This window comes from Tursiops truncatus, chromosome 4, assembly GCF_011762595.2.
Source record: "Tursiops truncatus isolate mTurTru1 chromosome 4, mTurTru1.mat.Y, whole genome shotgun sequence".
Classification (NCBI taxonomy): Eukaryota; Metazoa; Chordata; class Mammalia; order Artiodactyla; family Delphinidae; genus Tursiops; species Tursiops truncatus.
The window spans coordinates 95,848,864-95,863,949 of NC_047037.1; the positions used below are offsets into that span (position 1 = coordinate 95,848,864).

At 38.8% G+C, this 15,086-nt stretch overlaps 1 protein-coding gene across 31 annotated transcripts in view; it reads left to right on the forward strand.

Moving 5' to 3' along the window:
- The window catches only part of ABI3BP (ABI family member 3 binding protein), a 259,130-nt gene that overhangs the window by 80,458 nt on the left and 163,586 nt on the right, over positions 1 to 15,086 (forward strand). For all 31 annotated transcript variants that reach the window (XR_012331544.1, XM_073804304.1, XM_073804331.1 and 28 more), the window contains exons 3-4: positions 8,083 to 8,151; positions 12,170 to 12,302. Coding sequence is in view for 30 of the 31 variants with exons in the window: in XM_073804304.1 (XP_073660405.1) it covers positions 8,083 to 8,151; positions 12,170 to 12,302 (202 nt within the window). In the remaining variant the exon portion in view is untranslated. The remainder of the gene's footprint in view (positions 1 to 8,082; positions 8,152 to 12,169; positions 12,303 to 15,086) is intronic.

Consider the following 15,086-nt stretch of genomic DNA (forward strand, 5'->3'; position numbering starts at 1 on the left):
TTTGATGACCTTAATGGTTTGGAGGAGTCGTGGTTAGGTATTTTGTAGAATGTCTTTCAGTTTAGTTTTGTCTGATGTTTCTTCTCATGTTTAGACTGGGGTTTTGGGGAGGAAGAGGTGTATTACTTAAAAAAAAATTAAAAGGAAAGTAAGCAAAAGAAAAATTACTGCTAAATATTCTTCACCTTGAGAATCCAACTCTCATTCCTCACCCTTCAACTCAGAGCTATCGGTAGCCTTGTTTTTCTACCACATCACTCTGTGCCTGCATGAACAGTGGTTAGGCCATGTTTTAGAAACACTGCTCCCCTGGGTTTCCTTCTAAATCACTGACCCTCTTCAGCCAGTTATTTTATTTATTTATTTATTTTGCGGTACGCGGGCCTCTCACTGTTGTGGCCTCTCCCGTTGCGGAGCACAGGCTCCAGACGCGCAGGCTCAGTGACCATGGCTCACGGGCCTAGCCACTCTGCAGCATGTGGGATCTTCCCGGACCGGGGCACGAACCCGTGTCCCCTGCATTGGCAGGCGGACTCTCAACCACTGCGCCACCAGGGAAGCCCTTCAGCCAGTTTTGAAGCTGTTCCTTTCTTGACCTTACTGGAAGGTGTCAGGCAGTGGCAGCAAGGACCAAACTGCCCCTGGCCAATGTACCATGCCACTGACTGTTAAATTTATTTGAAAGATTTCAAAAGCTGGGGAAAAAGTATGTCTTAGAAACAATGAAGTATGGTATTCTGAACTTTTAATATGCCATTTCCTATAAAACAGCCTTATATTGAATATTGTCAAATTACCATTTGAGTTTCAGACATAAATATGTTGATGTTATGTCTCCAGATCAAATTAAAACCAGTCAACTTCCACCTGCTAGATTCATGAAAAGTTGAATATCTTTTCCTTAAGACTCTTTCACTGCCCCCACAGTTTTCAAAATCCCAAGGAGCTGGTACAGTCCCAATGGAGGCCCATCCAACTTCTGCATGCTGTATGGCTTAATTGCATTCAAGACCACCTCGCCTGCACTAAGCCCTGTTGTTGGCTGGTCCTCCACCACCGTATCAGGTGCCTGCTGGCCAAAATCCCTGCATGGGCGAGCACAGCTGCTCAGAGGAGACCCGTTCTGTGAACAAGCCTCTGGCTCAGTGCCCAGTGTTCTCCTTGGCAGGTTTCCAGGGCGGCAGCTCAAGGGTCTTACTCTCCAGTCCATCCTAAGACTCCGTCTACCTCCAGAGAGCAAGAGGAGATTCCAGCCTCCACTGGGGACCCAGAGGGAGTTGTCTCCCTCCTGTTTGGGGATGAACCGAGGATTAAGCCTCAGTGTTGTTGTTGTTGTTTGCGGTACACGAGCCTCTCACTGTTGTGGCCTCTCCCGTTGCGGAGCACAGGCTCCGGACGTGCAGGCTCAGCGGCCATGGCTCACGGGCCCAGCCGCTCCGTGGCACGTGGGATCTTCCCAGACTGGGGCACGAACCCATGTTCCCTGCATCAGCAGGCGGACTCTCAACCACTGCGCCACCAGGGAAGCCCCCTCAGTGTTGTTTTTAAATGTCCAAATCACGATAGAAACAGTCTGGACTTCTTTTTTTTTTAATCAAAAATAAACCTAACTACTGACAAAAGGTGTTTATGGACTGTCTTTAACAGGCTCGAAGTTACTTGGAAATTGATTTTGATTTTGAAACTTCTCTCTGGGCCTTGAACAGTGTCTGGGATGATGTCCACCTTCCCTGATTGAGTCCAGAGGGTCCCAGATCTTAAAAGCAAAACTGTGAGAGCAGAGTGGTGCCTGGCCCTCTCCTGCTAGAGTAAAGCCTGCACACCCTCCACAGATCTGGTCTCTCACAGGATGTTTGCAAGCCAGCTGTCTTTAGCTTATGGAGAAGGTGGCTCTCTGTATATTGTGATTTCAGGGACAGAAGAAAGGAATTAGGAAGGGTGCTAGGCCAAAAGATTCTCCCCATTGGTTACTTGATACCATGTATATATTTAGTAGAGGACATATGCTTGTCTTTTATGTAATTAAAATAGAACAGATCATGAGTAGGGGTAGTGTATTAATATGAATTCACTCATGCTAAGTTGTAAATAGTTGCTTTTGTGATCCTCTCTAAGAACAAATGAAAATAAGCTTGATGAGGATTACCACATCTGGTAAAGAGATAGTCAAAGAGGGAAATGGACATGGAAGCTTAAATCTGGGGCCTTCATAAGCAAGTTTGTTCTAACTCACAATTCTGGTAAGCTTGGCTTTAGGTGTAAATATTCCAGTAATGCTTCCAATCCACTGCCTCGGTTTATATATTCCTACATCATTGGAGTAAAAGAATATGTAATATAATTGGTTACATCATTCTTTGTTTATTTTCCTAATCCATGTCTCAGGCACTCAATAAAAATGCTGAAGCAGGTTACAAAAAAAAATCCTAGTGTAACATTTAAAAATATTTAGTAATAAAAGGGACAGAATAATGAGGGTTCAATATTCTGATAAAGCCAGGGAGTTACTCAACAGAAATGTATGTTTAGGGTCCTGCATGTTTAAAGAACGTGGTTCAGATATTTTACAGTAGGTTTTATCATATTGAGGAAGTATTCCATTAAATCCGTATTAATTAAGAATTGATATTGAATTTTGTCAAATGCCTTTTCAGCACTTGTGGAAATCGGTGCTTTTTTTTCTCTACGTTCCTGGAATAAACTACACTTAGCTGTAATGTACTATTCTGTGCTGCCAGATTCAGCTTGTCAATATATTTTACAGGATTTTTTGCATTGATATTTGTGAGCAAGTAATGTTAAAGAAAAATTATTCAGTGACACTTGTTAAAGATGGTAAGGAAGACTTTATTCAAGGGGGAGGGGGTTCTTGTGATAGATATAGGGGAAATTGCAGTGTTGTCTTGTAGTGAGGGAGAGAAATTGGGCTCAACTCCAAATATAACAAGGAAAAGTGGGAATTATAGCTAAGGAGCAGAGTAGGAGTGAATGGATGGAAAATTACTGAAAGGAAACATCAGGGGTCAGGGAGGATTCTGGCGAAACTGACCTAACAGGGTTCTTGATGAAGATAGGCCAGGGTGATCAGATATCATCTGTGAGATGGAGGGTGATGAGGAACTTGATTGGATACCAAGTGTAATCAAGTATGGAAGATGGCGGATTCTGGCTCAACTGTCTCAGGATTCCTGCTCTAATTGGACAATGCAGAAATGAACACAGAAGCCCAAATGTCAGAGCCTAGTTGAGCAAGAGCTCAGAAGAGCCTGATAAGAGTTTGGTCAAGAGAGAGAATCTTTGTCAGGGTGGGGTGTAATTTTCTTTTTTAGTGAAATTTTTGCATTTTGAAATCTTTGCTTGCTTTAAAAAAAAAAACGGTTTTGGGCTTCCCTGGTGGCGCGGTGGTTGAGAGTCTGCCTGCTAATGCAGGGGACACGGGTTCGAGCCCTGGTCTGGGAGGATCCCACATGCCGCAGAGCAACTGGCCCCGTGAGCCACAACTACTGAGCCTGCACATCTGGAGCCTGTGCTCCGCAACAAGAGAGGCCGCCATAGTGAGAGGCCCGCGCACCGCAATGAAGAGTGGCCCCCGCTCGCCACAACTAGAGAAAGCCCTCGCACAGAAACGAAGACGCACACAGCAAAAATAAATTAATTAATTAATAAACTCCTACCACCAACATCTTCTTTAAAAAAACAAAACAAAAACGGCTTTGAACATTTTCTTTTTAAAATATGTCCTCAGGGCTCTTAGGACACAAAATTCTGCTTTTAAGAAATCATCATTATGATTGCTAACATTAAATTAGCACTTTCTGCGAATAATCATTACTAAAACCCCTATGAGCCCAGGTACTATGAGTTTTCAATTTTGCATGTGAGGAACTAGGTGCACTGATGTTAAGTATTTTTCCTTGTACTAGTGACTAGCTGAGCAGGATTTGAGTGCAGGCTCCAGGGTCCATGCTCTTACCCAGAAATTTAGTCTGTGATGAAACCAAACTGTTAAAAAGATGACAGGGGTAAAGTACATTATTTTGTTTGTTCGGGTCCCTTACCTGATTTCCTTTAGGATCATCCTGGCTTATTTTGTTTCTTTTGTGGAAACTCGCATGGCAGGAAAAGGAGAAAAAACCTCACTACGACACCATCCTGAAGTAGTGTGGCTTGCAATGCAAATGTCCCCTAACAAAAATGTGAGAATTAGGATTTTTTGAGCAGAGCGAGTATGGGAAGATTATTTGTGTTACCAAAAAATCTAGGACTTTATAAAGAATTTCAATAGTAGATTTCCTTAAACAGGAAGCTGTCTGTATCCTCCACCACAGGGCATTCAAAATATGAAGCAAATTAGATTTAATTAGTCTGCAACATTGTCAGGAATGGAAAAATTGTCAAGGTAACTGCATTCTATACATTTTCTTAAAATTTCTTAATAATACACATTCTCTAAAAAGTAGTTGATTTTGGCATATGTTGCCAAAATTTCTGATCAGGCTACAGTGTATATATTTCCAGACTGCTACAAATCCACAAAGAATTTCATAGTGCAGAACAGAAATAGAAATCTTGTTTTTCAGTTGTTCTATTTTTCCACGTCTGTGTTCCCAACTGAACATAAAGACTACTGAAATGCGTGAATTTGGAAGTTTTTAATGAGAGTGAGAGCCAACATATGCACCCAAGTCCCGACATCTGTTCCAATTTGTAATTGGCTGTAACAGCCTATGCTCTATGCAGAACAACTGTGATCATAACAAAAATTACGTTTAAATTGCTCATGTAACCATATGTCTCAGATCATGGCACTGTCTTTAGCTTCTATGTGTGTTATTTTTCTAGTATTTCAGGCCTTTTTTTAAAAAAAAAAAAAAACCACTGAGGTATAGTTGAATTAACGTGTATCAAGGAAGGAAATAAAAGGCTAACTCTACTCTGCCACAATGAGAACAATTTAAGAAAAATGGGATTTAGCTTTGTTTTCTAGAAGTGAGTTCCAGAGACTTATTAAAAGGGCATTTTGGGGACAAGATTAAGAGCTACATAATTTGCAGGGCCAAGTGCAAAATAAAAACACAGGGTCCATGGCTCAAAAACCAGGAAAAAATGTCATTAAAGGTACTAAAATATAAAGTTTTTTCCAGTTTCTCAACTTGTCATGGTGCTCTTTTATTTGCTATTTAAGGTCATTTAAGTAAAGAAAAATGACGAGTAAATTATTAGTATTTCTTTATATTGTGCAGTGCTAGTTTTAAATGCAAATGTAAGATCCTTTAAGTCCTAAGCAGAATCACTAAAATGACACAATTTGTATTTTGTAGTTCATGCATACGTACTTTATTCTTGCCACACTAGTGGAAATGCACAGAACTCAACTTTTTGATGCTTGCTCATTCTACTAATACCCTCTGCCTTCCACTTACTCACGAGTGAGGGAGAACTGAAAACAAAAGGAAGCAGGGGTTTCTCTAGCTTTTCCTTTCCCTCTGTGTCCTAATTTTCAGCGTCAGTGTCTGGCTAATACAGGAAAGGAACATGAATAAGAAAGGACATGATAGGATTCTTTGGTCATTTTTGTTTCTTAAAATGCTGTTGCCTTCTTTCTGCATTTGAAGCAAGTTCTGGTTCAAATGGAAGTGTGACCTCACAGGGCTGTCAGTTTCCCTTCCACAGACCCTTACTCAGTGGTAGATGTAATACGCTTACCTTATTTGACCTTTGAGTCTTACTGGACTCCCACACGACATGGGCCCTTTGGAATGCTATGCTAATGGGTACCTAGAATGCTATACATGGATGGAAGGAAGTGCAGACATGCATTATTGTTCTCATCTGCTCTGCTCACACTCATGCTCCATTATCCCATTGGACAGCCCTTATAAAATATGAATTCAAAGATAAAAGTATTAAGAATTTCATGATGGTGACAGCAGGATATTAAACCAAGCGTGGGACCCTTCTGAACATGGGGCCCATGTGACTGTACATGCTGCCCATGAGGCTGACCCTGCCTCAGTGACCTCATCTACAAATTGGAATGAGAATAGTTCTTGTCAGGTAGGATTGCCATGAGGAGTAACTAAATTATGAATATAAGGTATCCAGCACATAGGAAGTACTCAACACACAGTAGTTTCTTAATACCTATATTGCTCTATATCCCAAATAAAATCAGGAAATGGTTATTATATTGTTACTACAGAACTTGATTTAAGTTGAGCTTTTCCTTATATAAGCTCCACTAAGCAAGATATGCTTTCAAATACATGAGACTGAAACACAGCGAACGCTCCTCTATCTGTATTTTGGTTATTAGGCACCAATACGATCAATGAGCCAAAGCTCTGAGGTCAATTCAAGAGGTTACCTGGTTTATCTTTTGCAGTGGTAATTACTGCAGCAGGTTATAGCAAATAGGGCCTGGTGAGGTGTCCAGGAAAAAGACAAAGGCTTGAGTCATTAAACATGGTTGAAGGCCAGGTTGTCTCTGGCTGAGAATGAGGTCAGCCCCATAAAGCCTTGGGCTTCAAACACATGGAGGGGAGATATTTGAAAGAAAACAAAGACATGAGCTCTGTCTGAGCAAGTAGGAGTGAACTGCGATTGACTACAGCATCTGGATGAAGTGTGGTGTAGAATGAGTTCCAGGATCCAGAGTTACTGAAGAAATATTGTAGATAATACCCATCAATCAATTGATTAATCCAATAGAGCTGCTTATAAAATGCTATTTTATATGCCCAGAGTGTATTTGGCTTATTTATACACTGTGTATAGACCAACCATTCCTCTTTTTTTTTTTTTTTTTTTTTTTTTGTGGTACATGGGCCTCTCACTGTTGTGGCCTCTCCCGTTGTGGAGCACAGGCTCTGGACGTGCAGGCTCAGTGGCCATGGCTCACGGGCCTAGCCGCTCCACGGCATATGGGATCTTCCCGGACCAGGGCACAAACCCGTGTCCCCTGCATGCATCGGCAGGCGGACTCTCAACCACTGCGCCACCAGGGAAGCCCCAACCATTCCTCTTGAAAACATCAATTTTAAAAACTTTGATAAATTATCAGCCCCTGATTGAGTTAACACATATTGATTGTCTAAATATCATTTTATTTAAAAACTAAATATTTTAATTTTTATTTTTACTGTCCACATTTTAATTTTTATACTTTTAGGTTGCTAAAATTTATTGAAGTGTATTTGATTTACAATGTTGTGTTTAATTTCTGCTGTACAGTAAAGTCACTCAGTTATACATACACGTATTCTTGTTCATATTCTTTCCCATTATGTTTATCACAGGATATTGAATATAGTTCCCTGGGCTATACAGTAGGACCTTGTCATTACTATTCAATGTTTTGATGAATACAGACACCTGTGAACCTTAAAATTATCAAGATACCAGCCCACAGATTTCCCTCATAAAACCTAAATCTTTTTAAAAGAGATTCTCTATTTTCCATTGGTATATTTTAGGTGAAAATTATACCAACTTAAATTGTGATTTTGTTTAAAAATTGTTCATGAAAATGATTGATTGGATGTGATAACAGACTGAAATGCAAACAGGATAAAAAAATAGGTAGGATGTTATGAATATTCAGATTCCCAAGAAAGTGAGCAATTTCAGATCATTCAACAGGTGAGACTCTTGTGTCCTGCACAAGTATGATTTTCCTTCTCTGACTTTGAAGCACCAGACTGACCCTCTGTGAGGAGTAGGATAACAAAAGAAATATGATCTGATTTTTAAAAAAGTCTCTTCTCAGAGAAAAGGACTGATGAAAATGTGGCATGAAATCTGTGTCTAGCATAATTCTTTTAAGACTTCTCCCTGACTCCTGTCCATGGGGTTTTGAAAATCTGGATTTAATTTTCATTTTAAAAACTTAATGGCCTGGACTATCCCGAGAAATTTGAACTTTCTGAATTCCTGGACCCTCTCACCCACCCGTGCTGTGGTTACGATGACTAAAGCTGACTAAAGCTGACTAAAGCTGGGAACACTGAGTCAGGAATGGGTTTGCTGTCATGAACTCTGTTCGCAAAGAATCTTACTGATAAATAATGTTACTGTTTCCAGATGCTGAGCCTAAATATCTGATAGTCGTGCGGCCCGCTCCTCCTCCCAGCCAAAAGAAGTCATGCTCAGGTATTTTTGTTGATTTTTTTTTTTAATTAACTTTAAAGCATGCCTTTTCGTCTCTTTTCTACCCACAAAGACCACGTGGCTTGGGGCTGTCTCAGGAATATAGGTTAGAAGATGTACCATGCCCAGCAGACCCCCGTCAACGCAACCCTGCCTGGGGAGTAGCATAGCCTGGTGGGAGAGGCTCTTGGGGTCTTTTCCAGCCTCACCACATACAAACTGCAGGGATTGAGGCAAATTATTGAACCTCTCTGTGCCTCCATTCTGACGTATGGTAGGGTCTGCGTGAGGATTAAATGAGTCCACAAATACGCAACACGTAGGACAGGCCTGGCCCAGAGCAAGTGCTCATTTAGAGTTAACTCCTGTTGGCCTGTCTCTATTTTGTAATGTGTGAACTAAAGCCCGCTCTTGTGCCTTTCAGATTTTTTAGGGCAAAATTTGATGTCTAACCTTTGCTGAAGGAAACTGTTGACATTTCAAAAGCATAACTCATTTACGTGTGTGTTAAATGGGTTGGAACTTGGATTTTATTTACACCTCTTCCTTCTAAATCTCTTGTATTTAGTCAAACATAGAAAATAGGACTTCTTTCATAAAACAGCAGTGCAACACCCATCTTCCCAGGGCTAGGGAGACTTAAAACAGGAAAGTAGATACCATATGTATAAAAAAGTAGAAACATTTCTGCATGACTAAGGAAGATTAAAATCCTATGTTGTCCCGGGACTTCCCTGATGGGGCCGTTCTGCCCGCCAATGTAGGGGACATGGGTTCGATCCCTGGTCCAGGAAGATCCCACATGCTGCGGAGCAACTAAGCCCGCGCGCCACAACTACTGAGCCCACACATCCTAGAGCCCATGGGCCACAACTACTGAGCCCATGTGCCACAACTACTGAAGCCCGCGTGCCTAGAGCCCATGCTCCGCAACAAGAGAAGCCACCACAATGAGAACACTGCATAGCACAACGAAGAGTAGCCCCCACTCGCCACAACTAGAGAAAGCCCGCACGCAGCAACGAAGACCCAACGCAGCCCCCCCAAAAAAATCCTGTGTTGTCCCAATTTCACTGCTAAAATTTCTTCTCAGATCAAATAAGGAAGCCGTTGCTATTACGAAGGACTGATAGAACTATAAATATGCTTTTAACATCTGATGTCACATCTTACTACTCTAGATAAAGTTGATCATAGTACTTTTCTTTTCTTTTTCATGTTCTAATATGAACTGTTCTCAAAATAATTATTTCCTAATCATATTTGTCTTTTACAGTACTCTGGTTGCCCCACAGAAAAAAGGATCTTTCTTAAAGGGATGAGAAAGGTTGGGGGAGCGTACAGATATTCACATACACTGAGCAAAGGCGCCCTTTGCAGCTCTGTATTCTGTCTCCTAGGTGTATTAGCCATGCCTGGTTACCAGAAATCAGTTGCCACTATCCCCTCCCCTCCTTCTGTTGGTTTCCTTTTCTTTTTAGAGAAGCAATAAATGGTCAAGTATTTTGAGAAATACAGATCCTTTTCCTTGACCTCTTATATTATCCCAAAGTGCAAGGAAAATTTCAGTCAGTACTTACAACTTACTAATGGTAGTCGTCCAGGCAGCTTTCCATACACTTGAAAAGAAATGTACTCTCATCAGTATTTCAAGATTCTATTTCAGAATATTTAACAATAAAGTCAGGAAGCATGAGTATGGTTTTATGGGATTCTGGCTTCATAGTCACTGAACTTTTTCTTAATATGATTATAAAACAAATATACAAAAAGAAGTAAGGAAGATCAAGAGAGTGATTACAACTTAATAGCATTTTATAACTTCGTTTCATTTGGGGGCTTCTGTGACGCTGGCCTTAGAGATTATTTTTCAGTATGATGACCAACACAGGAAATTGTTTCATCCCATTCAGGATATAATACCCCACCTTTCCTTTCAGGCAACAGATATAATTTTTGTTTTTATAATCTGCATTTAAGAGTGATGTAATGAGTCATGGATTAGCTTCCATTCATTTTATATTTGTATCTGCCACATAAATTTTAATTATTTAATCATTTTTAAAGTAAGATCCAAACTTAGTGAAATAATTATTTGATAGTCATGTAAACCTTAGGTTCCTTGGGGAAAGAAAAATGTACCTTTTTTCTCTAAGTGGCATTATCTTCATACATTGTGAGCTAAGCCAGTGATATAGTAAAAAGAAAAGTAGATTATAATTCAGGAGACCTGGATTTGAATCTTAACCTTGGACAACCTTGAAACTACTCTGGGCCTTGTTTTTCATCTATAAAATGAGACAGCTGTGTTACATGAGTGAGTGAAAATCACGCAGGGGTGGAAAAAGACTTATCAGAATCACCTCAGGGCTTTTTCAAACTACCCCCCCCCACCTTTATCTCAGATTCTAATCTGCCCTCCTTGGGGGCCAAACTTGAACCCTTTGAATCATAGATAAGGTACTGTTGCAGGTGGATCTGGACAGATTTTCAGAGAAGTGTAGTTGCATGTTTGCAAGTAATTAAACAATAACCATCTTTGAAAATTATTTAAGATATCTTTTAAAAATTCATCTATGTCACAGTGAAGTAACTTTCCACCACTAGGTTGTGTATATTCTTGTTTCAGAGGGCTTTTCCGCTAGAATAACAACTTATACAACTTAAATCTGACAGAAGCAACAGTCATGGCACAATTTTCAAGGGTGTTTGGTTCAGATAACCTTAGCTAAGCTCATACAAGGGGTACCCTCCTACCCACCTTCTAAAGGTCACAGGCCATTTTGCTGTTTGGCTCACACTACAGTAGATGAAGATAAAATTTCTTTTTATAGCAAATATACGTAGTATCATGAAATGAAAAAGAGAATTAATGGAAATACAAAGCATATATGTTTTACATTAGTGCTGCATAATTTTATTAGGTCCCATTGGATTTTTAATTAATCCAATTAGATTGTACCCTGATTTCTTTTATGAGCCAGTGTTGGTTTCCATGGTTGAAAAACTTCCCTCCTCTTTTTCACTCTCCTCCCATGCCTGCAATTTCAAATATTTTTGAAAAAACAAATGTCTGCACCCCCACCACATACTTGAAAAGAATATAGAATGGTATATCAGCATCACTCTTAGCATTGCCCCAATCCAGTTAGTCTTATCAGAATAACTGTGCTTCCTGTATTATTCGTACTCTTCCAGCAGTATTAAAAATGTGTGCACCTTTTCCATTTAGATACTCACTGTAAAAAAAAAAAAAAAAAAAGGCTATTACAATGGTCTCACAAGGGATTTTACACTTCCAAATAGTTTTTTTTAAAAAAGACTATAACCTGCAACCTACACGGTAAGCTTTCTTTTCTAAGGTGTTATTTCACACTAATTCACAGTCCCAGGGGAAAAAAAAAAAGCATAATTTATTTTGTCTGTAAAAGAAAATTGAGTGTATATATATATATATACACATATATATATGTATATATATGCCTATATGTGTGTGTGTTTATTTCATTGATAATAGCCAAGACCTCCATATTCATCCCTGACTCGCAAGAAAATAAAAACTAGGAATGTATATAGTTTATATGTGTACACACACACACACACACACACACACACACACACACACATAAATCTCAAAAGGGTATTTCATTTGATTCCTGCTTAAATTCATGGGCAAACCATTATTAATATTTGTGCACTATATAAAAAGAAAAGGAACTTAATGCTTTCACATTCTTCATCTCTTGCTAAATTACCTTTGTCTATTTTACCCAAATCATAAAGCACTTCCCTGGTGGTCCAGTGGCTGAGACTCTGCACTCCAGGGGACCCCAGTTCGATCCCTGGTCAGGGAACTAGGTCCCACATGCCACAACTAAGAGTTTGCATGCCTCAACTAAGGATCCCGCATGCCTCAACTAAGACCCAGTGCAGCCAAATAAATAAATATTTTAAAAATTATTTTTAAAAAAGAAAATACACTAAATATTAACGAGAATTAACCTGTCTGTTACCTCTGCAGGTAAAGCACGATCTCGCAAACCTCTCCAGCTGGTGGTTGGCACTCTGACACCAAGCTCAGTCTTCCTGTCCTGGGGCTTCCTCATCAACCCTCACCATGACTGGACATTGCCAAGTCACTGTCCCAATGACAGGTAGTTCACCATTATGGAAAATTTTGTTTTTCATCTGAAAATTGGCACTTGCTTTCAATAGTATCTGCACATGCTTTAGAAGAATGTGTAAATGGCAGGAGCATCAGTATTTACAGATCAGCTATTAGCTGTAGAGCCTGATCTAGGTGTGAGGGGAATGAAGATACATTAGTCAGGATCCCTCCCCTTCAGGGAGTTATCACCTATCTGAATAGAAAACACATGCAAGTATTTTTTTCTTTCTGAAGAAAAAACTAGAAAGGAAAATAAGCCAAATAGCAAGTGGGGTTATCAGTGATAAGTGTAAAAAAAAAAAAATCAGAGGATGAGGTTGAAAGCACTTAGTAGAGACTGTTAAAAATTGCAAAGCTTCATCTTTGGTTTGAAAACGATGTATCTTTGATCTGTCAGTTGACGAAGTGCTAAAACAGTAGTTCTCTCAGTGTGGTCCCTAAACTAAGCAGCATCAGCCTCAATAAACATCACTTGGGAAATTATAAAAAATGGAAATTCTCAGGTCTCCAGACCTACTGAATCAGAAACTTCACCTAAGCTTAGGGGTCATTGACTTAGAAAACTAGAGGGAGGAACACATGGAGAAATGTAGGTCAAGGAAAAGCACAGTTGGAAATGAAGCTACCATCTTCTTTGGCAGAACAAAATAAGAAAAACCTAAGTTTATTTTTAAATTACTGCCATTCATCCATCCAGCATATGTAGTTGGCATTGTCTATGTGCTGGGCACTGTATAAATGCTGAACCATGATTCTAAACTGGGTATAAGATCATATTTGCTTTTCATAAGTATTTACTACAGTAGCTTCAAAATTCAAAACTTTGCATCTGACAATCAAAATTTTCAAGCTTCAACCAAGGAGTTTTTATTTTAGAAGATTTTTTTTAATTTTAAATACTCAAAGTGACTTAAATGTTTAAGATTTGTTTCATTACTTTTTTACATAAAAAACTTTGTTATTGAGGAATAATTTAAACCTAGTAAAATGCACAGATCTTAGGTGTACAGTTTAATCAATTACAAAAAATGGTGTGTAACCATGTACTGTACACCCCATCAAGACATAAAACATTTTCATTACTCCAGAAAGTACTAGAGTTGGCCACTCTAGAATTCCATATAAACAGAATCATAAAGTATGTTCTCTTTTTGTGTCTATCTTATTTATTCAGCATGTTTTTTGAGATTCATTCATGACATTGCAAGTATAAATAGTTCATTCTTTTTTTATTCCTGAGTAGTATTCCATTATGTGAATATTTCAGAATTTATTGATCCATTTTCTTGACGGTGGACACCTGAATTGTGTCTTGTTTTTTGGTTATTTTGAATTAAATTTTATAAACATTTTTGTATAAGACTCTTGTAGATATATCTTTTAATTTCTCTTAGATCAATACCTAAAAGTAGAATTGCTATGTCACAGGGAAGATGTATATTTGATTTTTTTTTTGGCCTAATTTTTCCATTTAAATCCCACAAGCAGTATATGGGAGTTCTGGTTGCTCCACATCTGCACCAGCATTTTGTGTCATCAACATTTTTCATTTTAGCTATTCTAGTGTAGTCATATCTCATTACCATTTTAATATGTATTTCCCTTGTACTAAAGATATCGAAAACATTTTCATGTACTTTTTTTGCTTTATATCTATTTTTTATAGTGCTTTATTTCTTTTTATTTGTCTTAATTGAACAGAAAAGAAAGAGCTTTAAAATGTTTGTAAGTTCTCAGAAGTACCTTTCATATGACTTTGATTAAGAAGTCTAAACTAAGAAAGAAAAAAATTTTCTTTCACATGTCCATAGTTCTGAAGGAAGAAATTCTTGGGAAAAGTATGTAGAAGATAGGCCAAAACTAAATTTTTTGAAAAGTAATTTTGAGCTGTTTCAAAGAATCTGAACTATTCCTTATTTCAACCACTACTAAACCCATAACTTACTTTGTTTGGAAATGGACTCTTGAAAGAACTTTCTTTCTTGTGATAACTTCAGTTTCTAATGGGTTCACAGGGTGCCAGTGCTGAGAAAACAAACACTTAAGGGTTGCTTTCTTTTCCTTTTTTTAGTCTCTTACTAAGAAAGAAAGAAGGAAAACAAAGAAGGGAGGGGAGGGGATGGGCAGGAAGGGTAGAAGGGAAGGATGGAGACCTGATACTCTTGTAACAAAATGTAGCTGATTTTAATGGTTACTCAACTTGCTTGATAAATCCATGAGGTTCAGTAACTTGCAAATTCATATAGCAGGATTTGGATACGATTTCCTCCCCTGTCCTCAAGCCTTTTCTTCAATTTCACTTGGTTCTGCTGACCCCTCCATGAAACGACTTATCTGATGATTGATTCTAATTGATAGAGGTTGCCACGGTTTGACAGCACAAGGAGATAATGAATATGAAGAAGGTAGAGGAACAGTTGCCCTTCTTCATGAATATGAAGAAGGTAGAGGAACAGTAACAGAAGGTAGGAATAGAGTTAGAATTTTATCCAAGGCAATTGACTTGAAGGCCCCAAGCTACTCAGACAATGTGTATACCTCACCCTCTCATCCCCTTGCCCATACACCCTGGCTCTGCTCTTCTCATCAAATAGATGGAGTCATGCCCATCAAATCACAATATTTAAAATAAATAATTCTACCTAGAATGAAGTTTTTTAAAAGATTCAATAATAACATGTCAAGATGCTTGCCAAGTTTCAAACGTGAGTATGTGGGAGGATCAAAGTATCCTTGACAGAAATAGGGAATTGTTAGGACATGACTAAAG